General features: G+C 35.6%; 1 protein-coding gene across 4 annotated transcripts in view; it reads right to left on the minus strand.

Moving 5' to 3' along the window:
* Positions 1-15,026, minus strand: part of CDH6 (cadherin 6) — a 112,938-nt gene that overhangs the window by 27,224 nt on the left and 70,688 nt on the right. For all 4 annotated transcript variants that reach the window (XM_085220356.1, XM_085220357.1, XM_085220355.1 and 1 more), the window contains 2 exons: positions 3,499-3,793; positions 1,821-1,940 (listed from right to left, as the gene is read on the minus strand). In XM_085220356.1, coding sequence (XP_085076482.1) covers positions 1,821-1,940; positions 3,499-3,793 — 415 coding nt within the window. The remainder of the gene's footprint in view (positions 1-1,820; positions 1,941-3,498; positions 3,794-15,026) is intronic.

The raw sequence follows: 15,026 nt of genomic DNA on the forward strand, positions 1-15,026 counted from the left end.
GACACAACAGTAGTGGCATTCCCAGAAAGATGTTCTACCTATCTGTGAGTAGTGTTATTTTACATAATATCTATACCCTTTCAGTTCCATGCTAAAGTCTCTCACTGAACTGGAAGAAGGCTCATTGTTCATTATAATGCGCTCCGTCTTTTCCCTCCTGTTCTGTCAATATTTTCATTTTGACAGACAAAAAAAAAAAAAAAAAAAAAAAAAAAAAAAAAAAAAAGGAAGAAAAGAAATAAGGAAAAAAGCTAACTTCAGCAATACATCATTAAAGGGGCTATATGACAACATTAAAATGGGAGAAGTTAATTAAAAATATTGTAAGCATACAAGCATGCCCAAGTATATATATTTCTATTTATACATTGATTGAAATGATTTTGCCAGTCTGTTCCTTCTTCAAAGGTACAAAGTCTATTTAAGCCCAACTCCTATTGAAATTCAGTCATTTAGATTTACCATGAAGCAAAATGTTTACGTTCTGACTGGGTATCTTAAGGCTAAAAACTGACTCCTTTGTAGACAAAAGGGATGAAATCCAAGCACTGAAATCCATGGGAAAATTCATAACAGCTTCAACAATGACTTATTTGACTTTAGGAGTTTTGCAATTGATTTCCATGTGAGCACAACCAAGTCTGTGGTTTACCTTGCTTCCCTTCCATTCCTCATATAACCCTCTTGCTAAAAGGTTATCACTGCTGAACTCCTGGGTGCATTATCCATATTGTAACTCTAAGAACAGATATTATACTTTCCAAGTGAGAATGCATGCATCAGTGCAAAAATCCTCTTTCTTGTACTATCTAATACCTTATGCTTGAAAGGGAAGCTCCCTTTGATATTGGCTTCCCTTTTTTTCAGATGTATCTTTTTTCACCTCACATTTTTCTCTGACATATCTCATCTTTACCTTGCCCAATTCTCTAAGATTTAGATAAGAAACAATTCTAAAACCTGATTAATTGTCTGGAATACCATTCTTTTCCTGTAAGAATGTTGAGGAGAACCATTTTCTCTGGCTTCAAGCAACCTATCAGAATGGATATTCTTATTTAAGGAGCCTCTTGAAATCTTTTGTTACTTGTAGAAGTTTGACATAAGTCCTGAGAGTATCTGTGTAGTGGGATAGTGTAATAGTACAGCAGAATTGATCAGTCAGAATTCACATGTTTTACACACACAGGCTGCAAAAAATAAAAAATTCTAGTCACTCTGTGTAATTTAAATATATTCCAAAAACAGAACAGTTTGCAATTCTATCTGTGATCTGCTAGTGTAGCTCAACAACCAATTTTACCTCTTCTATCATTATTCATAATTAAGATTTCTTTCATAAAATTAGCATTAAAGTGATATGTTGCAGATGTACAGAAATTATAATTACTTTAAACAAGTTTTGAAGAAGCAGGAGGAAAAAAGAAAACAAAAAACAAGCAAACCTTCAGTCTTAATTTAGCCATTATGAAGATACATGGGGATTAAGCACTTTTTTTTGCACACCCACCTGTTTTCTCATTTTCTTCTAAAAGCCAACCTATTTGGTTTAATTTAAGCAGTCTCTGTACCACTGCTTGTTAAAAATGATTGAAAACTGTTTCACATTCAGTACTAATCATATTTATTAGATTTTGCTTTTAGATTAAAATATTGTAGGTGTCATGTTTACAGATGTATCGCTCAATTAAGTTTGTCAGATTTTGCACTGAATAAGATAAAATCTCTTTGAAGTTTTTGACTAATATGTCCTAGCTTGGCTTAGCATGTCATTTTAAATTGCAGACATTGTCACAGAATGACAGACAAGGTCTTCTGACCTGTCTCGGATTCTACGGAGAAATATGGTTGTCCCTGGAGAATGCTGTAGACAACTTTAGCGCTGTTCCCATATGTAGGATCATCGGCATCAGTTGCAGTGACTTGTACAACAAAGGTACCTGCAATGATAAAAGAAGGTAAAAGTCTTTTTTTTCCTTTTTTCTTTTTTCTTTTTTCTTTTTTTTTTCTTTCTCATGGCTGAGACAGTTTATGATGTAGAAAAGCATAGCTGAGGTTCAAGTCGAACATGTGGCAAAAAGTAGAGATATCCTTATTTGGTAGGAGTTATTCTGCTCTCATAAAAGACAGTGTTTCCAAACCAAAACAATAGCTGGCTTTTTCTCAGTTCATTAAACTGCAATTATCAATTGAATACATAATTCCTTTATCATAATTTTTAGGAACAAATCAGAAACCCAGCTTTCACTAGATATGGAAGGTGTTTAGAGTTTGATTCTGGCTCAAGAATATACTTTCACAAATTTACTCATGCTTGTAACAGGTTAAACTAAAATTTACAGTCAGAACAATATTAGACTTTAAGGTGTTCAACATCAGAATGTAAATCTGTTTTTTTTACACATTTTTTAGAGAAAGAAATGTTTTTGAATCCTGGTCAAAGTGTTAACAAACATGATAAATGAGCTTAAGTTTTAGGATTTTAAGCAAATTTGTGAATAAAGCATTCACTTTACATACTAAAATGTGAATTTTAGTTTCTATCTTCACCAGGTGAGGTTATTTCTGTGTGACAAGTCCCATGAATGAGAGGAGAGAGTATGCCCTAAAGTCTTTATTTTCATATTGCTTGAGCTTTATTTTAATCTCATTCTTGATTGTGATTAATTAATATTTCTGTCTCTGGGTATTTTTTCAGATTAGAACTGTGCTTCTTGCCATTCAACCATCCATTTTTCTCTGACAAAAAAATCAAAATGACCTTCATAAGAATCTGAGAGAAAAATTCAAAACCTGTGAACTTTCCTGAAAGAAATCCAACCATAAGTCATATTTCAAGGAATTATCTCTCCCTCTTTTTTATTTTAATTCATTCTGATGGCTCAATATCTTTGATACAAATGGAAAGATTTAAATGGACATCAGTGGACTTTGTAGTTCAGTTTTTTTTTGCCTAAGAAAAGCAACAAAATTAATAGGAAAGTAATGACATATCTTAGAATTAATGATGAGATGACTTGGCTTATAGTTTTCTTTCCTGAAGCGTGTACACTCACTTCTGCATCTCTCCTTTTTTACTTCTTTTTTACCTTCTTGAACTAAACAACGTTAACTGAATAGTTCTAGTTGACCCGTAGGTGATCTTATCTTAATTACTATTACACTGCAACTAAATCATGTTATCAATGTATGCTAAATTCTTTGAAGGTGTCCTGTAACAGGTCAGCTCAGCTTACTTTCACTGCGAACTAAACAAAAATGCATTAACTTGCTTTTCCTGTAGCACAACAGAAGAAGCATATTTTACTCATCTGATACTTAAGTTTTCAGCAAACCATTGTCACTAATTCCACTGGAGACAGATTTTTTTAATGGCTCAGTTGCTTCTACTCATCACAAACACCAGATGTCTGCATTCATTACCTTTCAGTTTTGGGCCCTTAATAAAATCCACGAAAGAATTCAGATCAGATACAGAAATTAACTGTTAGCACCTACCAACATCTGACATTTCTGGAATGCTGGCATTGTAAACATCCTTTGTAAACATTGGCTCATTGTCGTTGATATCATGGATCTTGATGATGAACTCAGATTCTGGTTCCACTGGTCTTCCAGTTCTTCGATTTATAGCCTGGGCACGAAGTATGTATACAGGCTTTTCTTCTCTGTCTAGTCTCTTTGTGGCTTGGATGTCACCAGTGTTTTCATTGATAATGAAGAGGTCTCCTGCTCCATCTCCAGAAAGGATGTACTTAAGTGATCCATCTCCTTTATCCTGGTCTGAATGCAGCTGGTGGTGAGAATAATCAAGAAGGGGGGAAAAATAAATAACTGGGACACAATTCTACATATTTTCTCTCATTATCATGGTGCAGGTTTTTAATACCTAGCCAAAAAGCTATACACTTCTTTTAGGAAATAAGATGATACCTCAGTAGGAGCACTGAATGGATGGAGTGGTATCTTGATGTTGGATTTGAAGTTGTTTTCAGTATTATAAAAAAAATCTCTGGTGAAACCTAGGAACTGGAGTTGCAGATGACTTTCCAAAGCTGAACATATATCAATCAAAACTAAATACTAGGGGTTTAAGTGTTACTCTCTGAATATATAGGATAGTAATTTCCAATAGTTGGAAAATCTGCAGAATCATGAATTGTAGAGTTCAAAGAAAGAAAAAGTAGCCAGGGCAGTCACTTCTTGAGTTCAAATTCTGTGTACTGTACTTTTATGACTCTGGACTACATACAAATAAGAGTGAAAATACACAAATTCACAAATGCAGCAAGAAGCAGAGACAGCACATGTACAAGGCCATTCCAGCACTGGCAATGAAGATATCAGTCACCTTATCCAAAGGGACATCGACCAAACTAGAACAAGGTGAGTGCAAGGGAAAGTAGAGAATGATGGTAGTTAGCATACAGCACATGAGCTTTCCCAGGAAATTTCCCTCTACTGAAAGTCTGCTTAATGCATATACAGGATACAGCAGATTAAATACTACTCTGAAGGCTGTTCCTTTGGTAAAGGTATATTTATTCCTTTGGCCTTAAAATAAATGTTAATCAAGTGTATTTTATTTTCTTGTTACATGAAATAAAAAAATATATTGAAATGACTTCTAAGTTTGGGGAATCAGTGACAAAACTCATAGGAGAAAAGCAGCAGATTCCTTCAAATTGTTGTTTTCATAGCAAAGATGTTTATGTGAAGAGAATTGAGAATGTCTCAACCAACTCTTTGCTTCTCTTTCTGCATGCAAATATGAAATATATATATATATATTTATGTATCTGAATGTGTGGTGAAGTACTTAGCATTGCTGGATAGAATGCTTTGTAGAAGAGTAAGATTTGCACACTGAATGAATATAGAGTATTATGATCCTCACAGGTTTTACCAGTGCTTGGCTATTCCCCAGGCACACTGGAAGGGCAGCCTCCAGTGTGACTCTATATCCAATGTTTTGGGTATCCTCCAACCTTCTATCGAGACCAGTGCAATGCTGGAAGCCTATTGACAGCCACCTGGTGGCATGGTGCTCCCTCATGGGTACTTATGCCTGTGGTCCCTACAGAAAGCATGATCAATGCAACAAGTCCATCTTATAAGGGTAAAACTCTCTGTTTTTATACAGAAGTGTTTTTATATAAGGTTTTTACACAAATATTTTTATATAAATGTTTTTATATAAAACATAATTTAAAAAAATGTTAAATAGAAGAAAATATATGGCCTGTAAACCAGCAAATCATTACCAGGCATGCCAAGGCACATCTCCTTCAGGGAGAAAATGGGCATTCAGTGTAATTTTGCACGGAGCCTTCCTCTTGAAAATAAGAATATCGATAGCTAGCTTGTATGCAACATTTCAACAGGAGATTTCAAAGCACTTCACAAAAGCAGTCAATTACATTTGCTTTGTTTTTCTAAATAGCAAAGTGTAGAAACTTAGAGTTTCCAAAAAGACTGTCTTGGAACCCGGAATACAGTTCAGATCTCCTGAGTACTAGTCAGTTGGCCATCAAACCTACAGAAATGATATGATTTACCAGATATAGCTTAAGCCTCTGAAGAATATGTTAGATCTGCTTGTTAAGAAATCAGTCTAGAAGCCTACTGTGGAAAGTAATTGTAATTGGATATTTGAGTATAATTTTCTCAAAGGCAACTTGCAAAAAAAGGCATAAAAATAACTCTTATTTAAAAATATGTATTTTTTTTTTATGACTGTTTCACAACAAGATACTCAATTTTTGTTTGCCTTGAAAGTCACTTTAATTTTTTCTGTATCATAGTGGGAGAAAAACAGCCCTTGGTAACAGACTATCATTAATTCACACAAATCATGGAATAGTGCTGTTGTAAGACTTGTTATAGGATGAACTCTCAAACTCATTTTTATCACCATTTTAATTAAAACTGGTTTCAAGGAACAAAGTAGCAAAAAAGGTCAAGCTAGAAGGGGTTTTGGAACCACTGGGAATTGTCTTCCCAAGTATTCTTTCAAGAGTCTGGATACCTGAAGAGCTAAAAATGAAAACTTGTGTGATTTTTCAGTCAATTGTTTATGAAATTTCCACTTTTCTCCCACAACTAACATATCAGTGTAAGATGAACTGTGGCTCTTGAATATCAAGACAATGTATATCTCAATGTACTGACTCACTAACGTTGAGAATGAAGTGATTTTCATCGAAGGTTCAATCTCTAGCTTTTCATCAAAAGCAGTAACTTCTGAAAATAAACATTTCCTATCACATGTTCTTTCCAGATCTAATATTCTAATACCTTCAGCTTTACCACTTTCCTAAAACATTACAGAACAGAGTAAGTGTTCAGCTGGCCAGAAAGTAAGTGGCTTATCTGCTTAAGAGTCAGATCTCGGGGAAGTCATGTCCCATGTATGTTATGTAGAGATAAGGCTGTCTGAGTGTCTACTCATCAGTCCCAACAGTGACCTTCCAGTGTGCCACCACATGTGGCCTGAAGAACATATTTCATAAAAATTCTCCGTAAAAGTATGATTATAATTCTTGATTAAAATAAATTATGATAGTTATTTAACCACTGAACATCAGAGTTGTTTTATTTTCCGTTTTGTTATGTGTTTGTTTTTGTGGGATAGGACAAAATCACAACACCAGCATGAACTGCTTAATAACTAGGCTAAAGTAGCTTGAATTTTGTTCCTTTCTTTTTCAGAAAATTAAATGTTGCTTTTATATGGTAGAATAAACAAACAGATCTCCAGGAAAGTTTCTTATGGATGATAAATTTGCAACATTTACCTATGAGGAAAATATCTAGAAAAACAATTTATTAGTACAGATTATATTATCTGTGCTCGACTGTTTGCTTGTATAGAATTTTACCCAGGCAAAACCATTCAGCTTTGTTTTTTTTAAGTGTCAATTTATCTTGAAAGCAATATTTTGTTTGTGTGAGCTATATGAAGTGAGAGATTGCTACTCCAACCATGTTAAAAAAAATAATTAGGAATAAAATTGAAAGGAGGAATAAATGGTGCAAGTTTAGACCAAAAGATGGGCCTGGAGGAGAGATGCACTTAAAAATGCAGCTGATGGTTTTGTATATAAAACTTAATACAGCTGTTATGAAGATAAAATGAGTAGTGGAAACATCCCTGCTTTCCTTTGCAGTTGACGGTATTTTCACTACCCAGACCCTTCATTTCACAGGAAGTGTGCTGTAATGAAATATGCATAGAAAATATATTGCAAGTACTTTCAGCAGGACAGATATGAGACATCATAGTTTCACTCTTTGTATTAACTCATGTTGCAAAAGAGTGTCCATTATCCTCTGCATAAAGTTATTCATGGGCCAGATAAATGGACCATGGCAGGTAATCATGAGATAGAATAAAATATCGTGGGATGCAATATTCATGTCAGCTGGGTTGTACTGCATTACTGCTCCTCGATACAAATTTACTATGGCCAAAAGTTTTAAGGCTCTACTTCAAGTTAGATTTTTTTATTTCTGGAGGAACTCGGTGTTACTCAACAGCATCTAATTTGGTGACAGAACTGAGCAATACCCCAAAGGTAAGCAAAATTGAGAAGTAGTAAGATGCAATAAAAATCAAATGCTTCTGCAATTGAACTATATTAATATTATAGTAAATTGATTCACTCAGAATGTTCTCTGGACATTTTTGTGAAATCACCTATCAATCACTGGCTAAGGCTGAGGATGAACGACAAATTAAAGATTTTATTATGCCCTAGGCATACTTTCACTCATTTTACTTTAATGCCATTGTTATCTGAACCATCTTCTTTGCTTTTAATGATTTACAGTAAGATAAAAACCATCCAGTCTTTTTCTCTCTTCTCTCCTTGGCAATATTCTGGCCCAAGACATTCAAACATGGCTGCCTGAAAGAAGGTAGGGCCTCATTGCTCTGGTAAGAAATATACAGCTGTTTAAACAGACTGCAGGACTACAGCATTAGCTACCTGTATTTGACTTTGTACTCATTGTTACCTACATAATTAATTTAAAAGGAAAACTTTTTATTTATTACAAGGAGTCCCAATCTGAAGCAGCCTTGCTTTTTCCAGTGTAACTGACAGAAGCCCCAGAAGCGACAAGGGTGGTGACAGAGGTCGCTTGGAGAGTATTTGTGCTGTGAGCACCTTTTTTTTTTTAATTTTTTTTTTTTTTGGAGTGAGTTTGTATACAGCATTTGCGTTCATCTCCAACACATGGTATTGCTTAACTTCAAAGGAGCTCCAGAAAAATTTTACCAGGGTTTCAAAAATTGAATCAGGCCTATGCTACATAAATAGGAATTATTTGAGCAAAGTGCGGGAAAAAATTAAGGATGACTTTCATGTAATTTTGTAAAAAGATTATAAATTGAAATGGCATGAAAGCAGCAGATCAAATTGGCATTAAATAGTGCAATTCATTAGTGTTTTCGGTATTCTATGCTACAAGAGCTGTTCTCTAAAATGTCAGAGTATGTACAACAGAAGTAATGTCAGTGTGTTTCAATGCTGGTAAGGGCCAGAGGCTCCCCTGGTGGGCCAGGGGGCACTAGGCAGGCAGGGTCTCACCAAGAGTAGGGCACCAGGGGTACCAAGCATCTCCCTCAGGGCAAGGCTGTGCTGTGGACTGCAGGTGGCCTCTCTGGACAGGGCTGTGAGGAACTGGAGCCCAGCTGTTCAGTAGTCTTGCCTGGGCAGGGGTGGGTGGGGTTGGAAGGGCCCAATTACAAACCGTACTAAATTCACCTTGATATGAAACTATATGACACTGCAGTACTAAAACTTGATAATGAAGGTGAGGTTAAAATTAAGCTCTGATTTTTTATTTTTTTTATTATTATTTTTTTTTTGGTGTGCGTTATAATGGAATGCATTAGACAGAGGCAGCTTTCCAGCACACATATTTGTAATGAGGTTTTACTGAGAATGTACTATTATAGCTGTGGTAATTAAATTCAAAAAAAAAAATTGAAATTACAGGCCATGGATATTCTCCAGAATGAAATAACATCCCTCCCCTACCTTGCTCTATAACACTGATTTAAACAGCATAGTTAATCTCATTCATGAAATGGCTTTAGGTTGTGTAAGACAGCTGTAAATTGCAGTTTAGCTCCCACTAATGTCGTATTGCTGGTTATGATAACTGGAAATTCGGTGGGTAAGGTGATTTCCATCCATCCTACAAATCAAGTTCCAATTCCTGTCGTGAATACAGCCCCCTGCTCCCTCAGTTTGAAAGCAGTCCCTGAACCTCTACAATCACACAAGCCAATTGACCTTGGGATGTGTATACTAAATCATCAGCCTACAATTATCCAGAAATAAGCTGCCTCATGTCTTATTGTTTGTTTGTATTTATAAAAGGAACTTGCTATTCTGGGACTGCTGTGGCCACGTTTTTGTTTCCTAGCACCACAATGAAATAGAGACCAATTATTAAAGTGGCATGTGGGCAGTTGGTATGCAGTTAACATAAAGAATCGGTGGCTTACACTTGGCAGTATTCAGAGCAATGATTTCACTCCAAATTGAATAGATCCAAGCAGCAAAGCTCTACTCTTGTCAAGTAATGAACAAATTCAACCACATGTGTTGCTTGAGGTCACACAGTGTGATGCTTCAGTTAAACACTAAAAATACTATGATGTTATAATATTGCACAGTTTCTCTTTCAGAGTAATAACTTTCTTGAACTCTTCCCTATCTATCCCTATAAAATCAACAAACACTGTCAATTAATATAATAGTTAACACCATTAGTATCATCAAATAATCATGCCTAAAGCCTTTGCTGAGCTTAGTGACTTAGTGTTTAAAGGAAAAAGATATTTCTTGTTCATTAGGTAATAAGGACTTAAATATATATTTCTGAAACTTTAAGTAGAGTCTTTATTTGCTTCTGAAAATACTCCCAAAACACTATTTGTACTTCATATATCTATATATGCATACACCGTGTCATGTGTTACTGGGGCAAATACTTATAGAAATAAGTTATTTCAAGCCATGAAAGAGCCTTTCTTCTAAGAAGATACTCCACAAGATCCTCTGGAAGATTCAGCATCACCAGAAATGACAAATTTACTATGGATGTATGTGCCACGTTCTTATGGCATCAATTATGAAAAGCATCATCTCCTTTCCTGGTCCACATAACCACTCTATTGACTCATCTCTAGTGCAAAATTACTACTACATGGTATTTTATACTTCTTACTCTATCCTCAGAACCTCTTGACTGCAAAATGCTAAGCTCCTTCTCATGTCCCATAAATTCTGACTTGAAAAAAGATAGAATGTGCTGAGGTCAGTGGTAGCTTGGTTTGTATGCATATTTGTAGCACGGCCAGCTGAACAGTCATGAAAAAATGTAGGTTTCTTTACCTTATGCAGCTACTGTTCTTCCAAACTGTAATGAAATGAGTGTTTTCAACACCTTTATTCCTCTATAAAATTTAATTAGAAGTGGTTAATGGATTTAAAAATCAATCCGAGAAGGCCAATGGATAGGGTACAGAGCATTGAGCTTAGTTATCTGCTCAGGTCACATACATGGAAGGTTAATTTAAGATACAGGTAGCTACGCTTTCACTGTTTTGTTACTTCAAAAATTTAACTCAAATTTCTGGTAAAAATGGGAGAATTCTAAAAAAGGATTCAGAAGAAATGGGAGAAAGGTGCTACATTACTTGCAAATTTTCTTAGAGTTTAGAGAAACTAAGGGTTGATTCCTTTCTATTCTTATGTAAAGCAATTTGAAAATTATATGAAGATTTATACTCTACAGCCTCAAAATAGGAGTTTCTTGTTTCCACAGAAAGTAAACAAACAACAGAAAAAAAAGTATTGACAAGATGAAAAGAAAAATGCAAAGAGACTCTACCAAAGCATAGCATCATAATTCCAAATGTACAGCTGCCAGAAACAGCACTTCCGTACTCCCATACAGAGGCTTTTTTCAAATGACAGGTGCTTAAAATTAGATACCCTCTTTTTTACATCTCCCCACTAACCAAAGATCTGTTTTTCTAAGCAATCAACAATCTTCATTGTTAGTCACTTTCTTGATTTCACACGTTACAGTTTACAGAGTACTTGAATTAGTTTACTTTACTTCAGTGATTAGTTTACTATAGTTAGCTTTACTGCAGTTAATAGCATAAGCCTGAATATGGTTCAGTATGATTGATTCCTGAGTATTTGAATTTAAGACAATTTTAATTTCTTGCACCAACACTGTTTTTCTGTTTCAAGAACCTCCTTCCACTTGCTTATATTCTTTCTCTTCCAACATCTATGGATAATAATGATATATACTCTCAGTATTCTTCTTTGCAAGGCTGCCAGCCTACATGCACTCTTCCTGTGTAAAATGGTCACTTTTCAGTCTTCAAGTAGAATCCTGTTTAAAACGCTAGTCTTTCATTTTTTTGAGTTTAGTAGATTCCAAAAGGATCCCATGAAGAGAAGGCCAGATGTGTTGTTTCTAGTAGTTCCATGTAGTTTTCCTGTAATTGGTCCAATTCAGTTGGCCTTCTTTCTGTATGAACGCACACAGGTCTTGAACAGCAATGCTAGTATCCTCCTATATCTTTTAGAAATAAGTAGATACATTTGTCATTTTTGTTGGCATGTTTAGGTAGCTTCTTCCTAATATCTCAGGACTAACATTAAGGCTTTTCTAATATATGACCATTAATAGCATATTGGAATATATTTTTTTGTTGGTAACTCCTATTTTATTCCTATCCTGTTTCTTTTTTTTTCTTTCCTCCTGCAAGATATTCTGGAAAGAGTTATAGCAGAAATGCTAAATCAGGGCTTGACCCAGTGATTGAGCACCTGGTGGGAAAAGCAGAGCCAACCCAGCGGAGCTCATGTGCAAGCACTGTGCCTTATGACCAGAAGGGGTGGAGCCAGGATGCACCCCTTCCCAGACCTCACTGAAGGGTTGGCAATGGAGGCAAGGGTATTTCGCTGTAGATTCCTACCTGCCTGGTGTCTTCTAAAAGTAAGCAGTTGTTTTTTTTTTTTTTTCTCTTTTGTTTCTGTGTCCATGGCTGCTATCTTTGAGCAAATCCTTACATGTTGTAGTCTAGGACTTAGCTATTCCACTGTCATTACTGTGTTTTCCATCGCATAGCAACAGTAAAAGGTTTGATAGAGTACTGAAATCAAGCATGCAAATACTGAAGTAATAACTTAGTGACACAGAGAACTGAAGAGTTACTAAGGATAAATAAAATTTATGTGAATGGTTAGAGTTATTGGAATTTTTCTTTAATCTGTAAGGGGTTCCAGGATGTTGGAATAAAAACAAAGTAGAATAAGAAATAGAGCAGAAAGGACACTGAAATAATAATTTAACATTTGACCAGGGTCAGGAGACAAAGTGCTTTTGTATTTGACCCCTCCAGGCTTGTGTTCTCCAGGTAGGCTGGAAGGCTCTTATTCTTTTGTGAGGGTTATAGGTGAGACTGTGTGGTCTGAGGTAGATCTTGAAAATAACTTGTCTGATACTGTGATCCTGGGGATGTGGGACAGGCTGCCCAAACAGTAGCCAGGAACTTACTGTCCTATTTAAAATGTCTAAAATCAAGAATAAACACCCATACTCTACTGACTCACACCTTTGTTACACACCCTTCAAGATCACAAATAGTTTTCTATCCTGAAGTGCAAATATGCAGCCACAGCTAATCAGCTTTGCAAAAAATCAATTGAGAAGTGTCAATCCTTTCAACATTGCCTAGGGCCTATCAACTCATCCCTCTTGGGTTCTACAACTGCTGCTGCTCTTCAATTTGATTAAATAGGGACAGTGACACAAAAGCTTTTTGTCCTGAACTGCAGTACATCAAGCTGGAAAGATCCCTTATTTTGTTGCTCCCTCTCTCTAGGGGGTAACTTTCTATCAGATCTTAAGGATTATTGAACAAAGCTGCAAACCAAGTAAAGGTGTCTCCATGTTCTCTTGGGCTGAAAGATGCTCAGCCCTTCTTTGGTAATGCAGTCTTATTTGTCCCTTTTGCTATTATCTCTAAACACAATTATAACAAGAATTTACTAAGTTACAACAGACAAATAGGTCTTTAATTTATAAAGCACAATAGACTTCTGTGTCTCATTGGATCATCTCTATGCATAACGGTCCTTGACTTTCACTTTCTTTTATCAAAATTCTTGCTTTCTTTGTTCTATTACATAACCCCAAGAAAGAGACCCAATCTCACTTTGCAGGTATTAAAGAACTGAAAGCCATTATGTCTCCGAGTACTGATTTCTCTCACTTAAAAAAGAACGTATATATATTGTAAAATGATTTCTACAGCTTTGCTTACTGTTTGGTTCATCAAGCCATTGCCTGAAAAATTACAGAGCCGTGTTCACCTAAACTGCGGTGGTCATAACAAAATAGCATTGTACAGACTTCTAGAATTACCTTCACAAAAGCTTAGAGAACTTTTTTTAGCCAGTTCTCAATTCTTTATGAACAGACGAAGCTGTTTAAACAATCTGCTTTTTAGTTCATCTATTTCAGCATCTACCATTTCTCTGTTGTAGTGACTACCACTTTTTTGTTTTGTTTTGTTTTTAAACCATTTGTTAGAACCTGGGAGACAGGAGGACTAGTTTATCTGAGTCATCAGTACCTAGTGACTGAAAGGCATAAAGGGCTTAGCCACCCTAGACTTGTCATAGCTTAGCTGAGGTACTAAGAATACTTTCTTGCATGTAAATCTGAGCAGAAGATTAGGAGAGATTAAAAATTGTTTTATTAACTGATGTGTATACTTCAGTGGTCAGGAATGAAAATTCAATCCATTGAAGCTTTGAAAGCCATAAAGAGGTGTACAAGTCATTTTATTTCAGGAGACAGATTATCATTTCCTACCATAACTGGATTGTCAGTCATTGGTTTCAAATATAAGTCTTAAGGACTAAATGAAAAGATGAGTTTGATGCATAACTAATGACTTCCTTGGTATAAAATAAAATACAAATGAGTGAAGCTCGTTTAAGTGCACCTCTGACAAAAGACAAGGTATGCAGTGGAAAAGTAGGCTTGTATTTGGAAATGCAGAATTTACTGATTTTAATATTGTTTCTCTCAAAGTCTTACTGGCTGACCTTATATTGCTATTTGATGCTTCTATGTTCTTCTTGCAGTAAAATGTGGGTTGTTAACAATGTTCAGTTCTGTACATAATTATTATAATGTGATTTGAATCTTAGGTGTAATTTGTTCTATGCTAGCTTGTGGAAATACCAAAGATTGTTTAAGTGAAAGCAAAGAAAATGCTGAAATGCTAGAAAATATCATTGCTCTGGTGTTTATTATCTACCTGTTGAAGGTCACTGTCACTATATTAACTAAAAGAAGGGATAGATGGGGGAATTTCTGCACTCTGGGCTGGTTATATTAGCTCAATAGCATCTGGAGGTATCTTAAACTTAAGACTTTGTACTAAAATAAATAAGTGTTTTCTGTCAGGTAAGCTGTGGAGTTATGGGAAGTTAAATGCCTAATTTGTAATGACTTTCAGTGGGAGTGCAATGAGTCTCGAAAGAAAAGCACGCTTCCCTGGAAATCTCTTCCCTAAATCCCCATTTTTCAATGGGAGTTGTGAAAACAATTCAAGACCACCTGCTTCCCTCGCAGCTTTTTTTTAAAGTCAGAACAAATTTGTTCCCTTATCCTGACATCCTTTTATATCTCAAAGAAAGGTATGTGCATGGGAGCAGATGTCTACAGCACAGTTAATGTGCCTTCACTCTTTAAGTTTATTTAACGTACTAACTGTGTCCCATTTTCAAGAAAAGATGTTCACTGAGCCAAGACGCTAACACAGATACATTGTTTTAAAATTACATGAGAATAAGGTATCATATGAGTTTGTATGTGCGCATAGCCATTTAATGGCAGAATACTTTCATGGGTCGATCTACATACCTGTGGAGGTTTCCAATGACTTCAATGGGACTTCTATAATGTAC

This window comes from Meleagris gallopavo, chromosome 3, assembly GCF_905368555.1.
Source record: "Meleagris gallopavo chromosome 3, MGAL_WU_HG_1.1, whole genome shotgun sequence".
Taxonomy (NCBI): domain Eukaryota; kingdom Metazoa; phylum Chordata; class Aves; order Galliformes; family Phasianidae; genus Meleagris; species Meleagris gallopavo.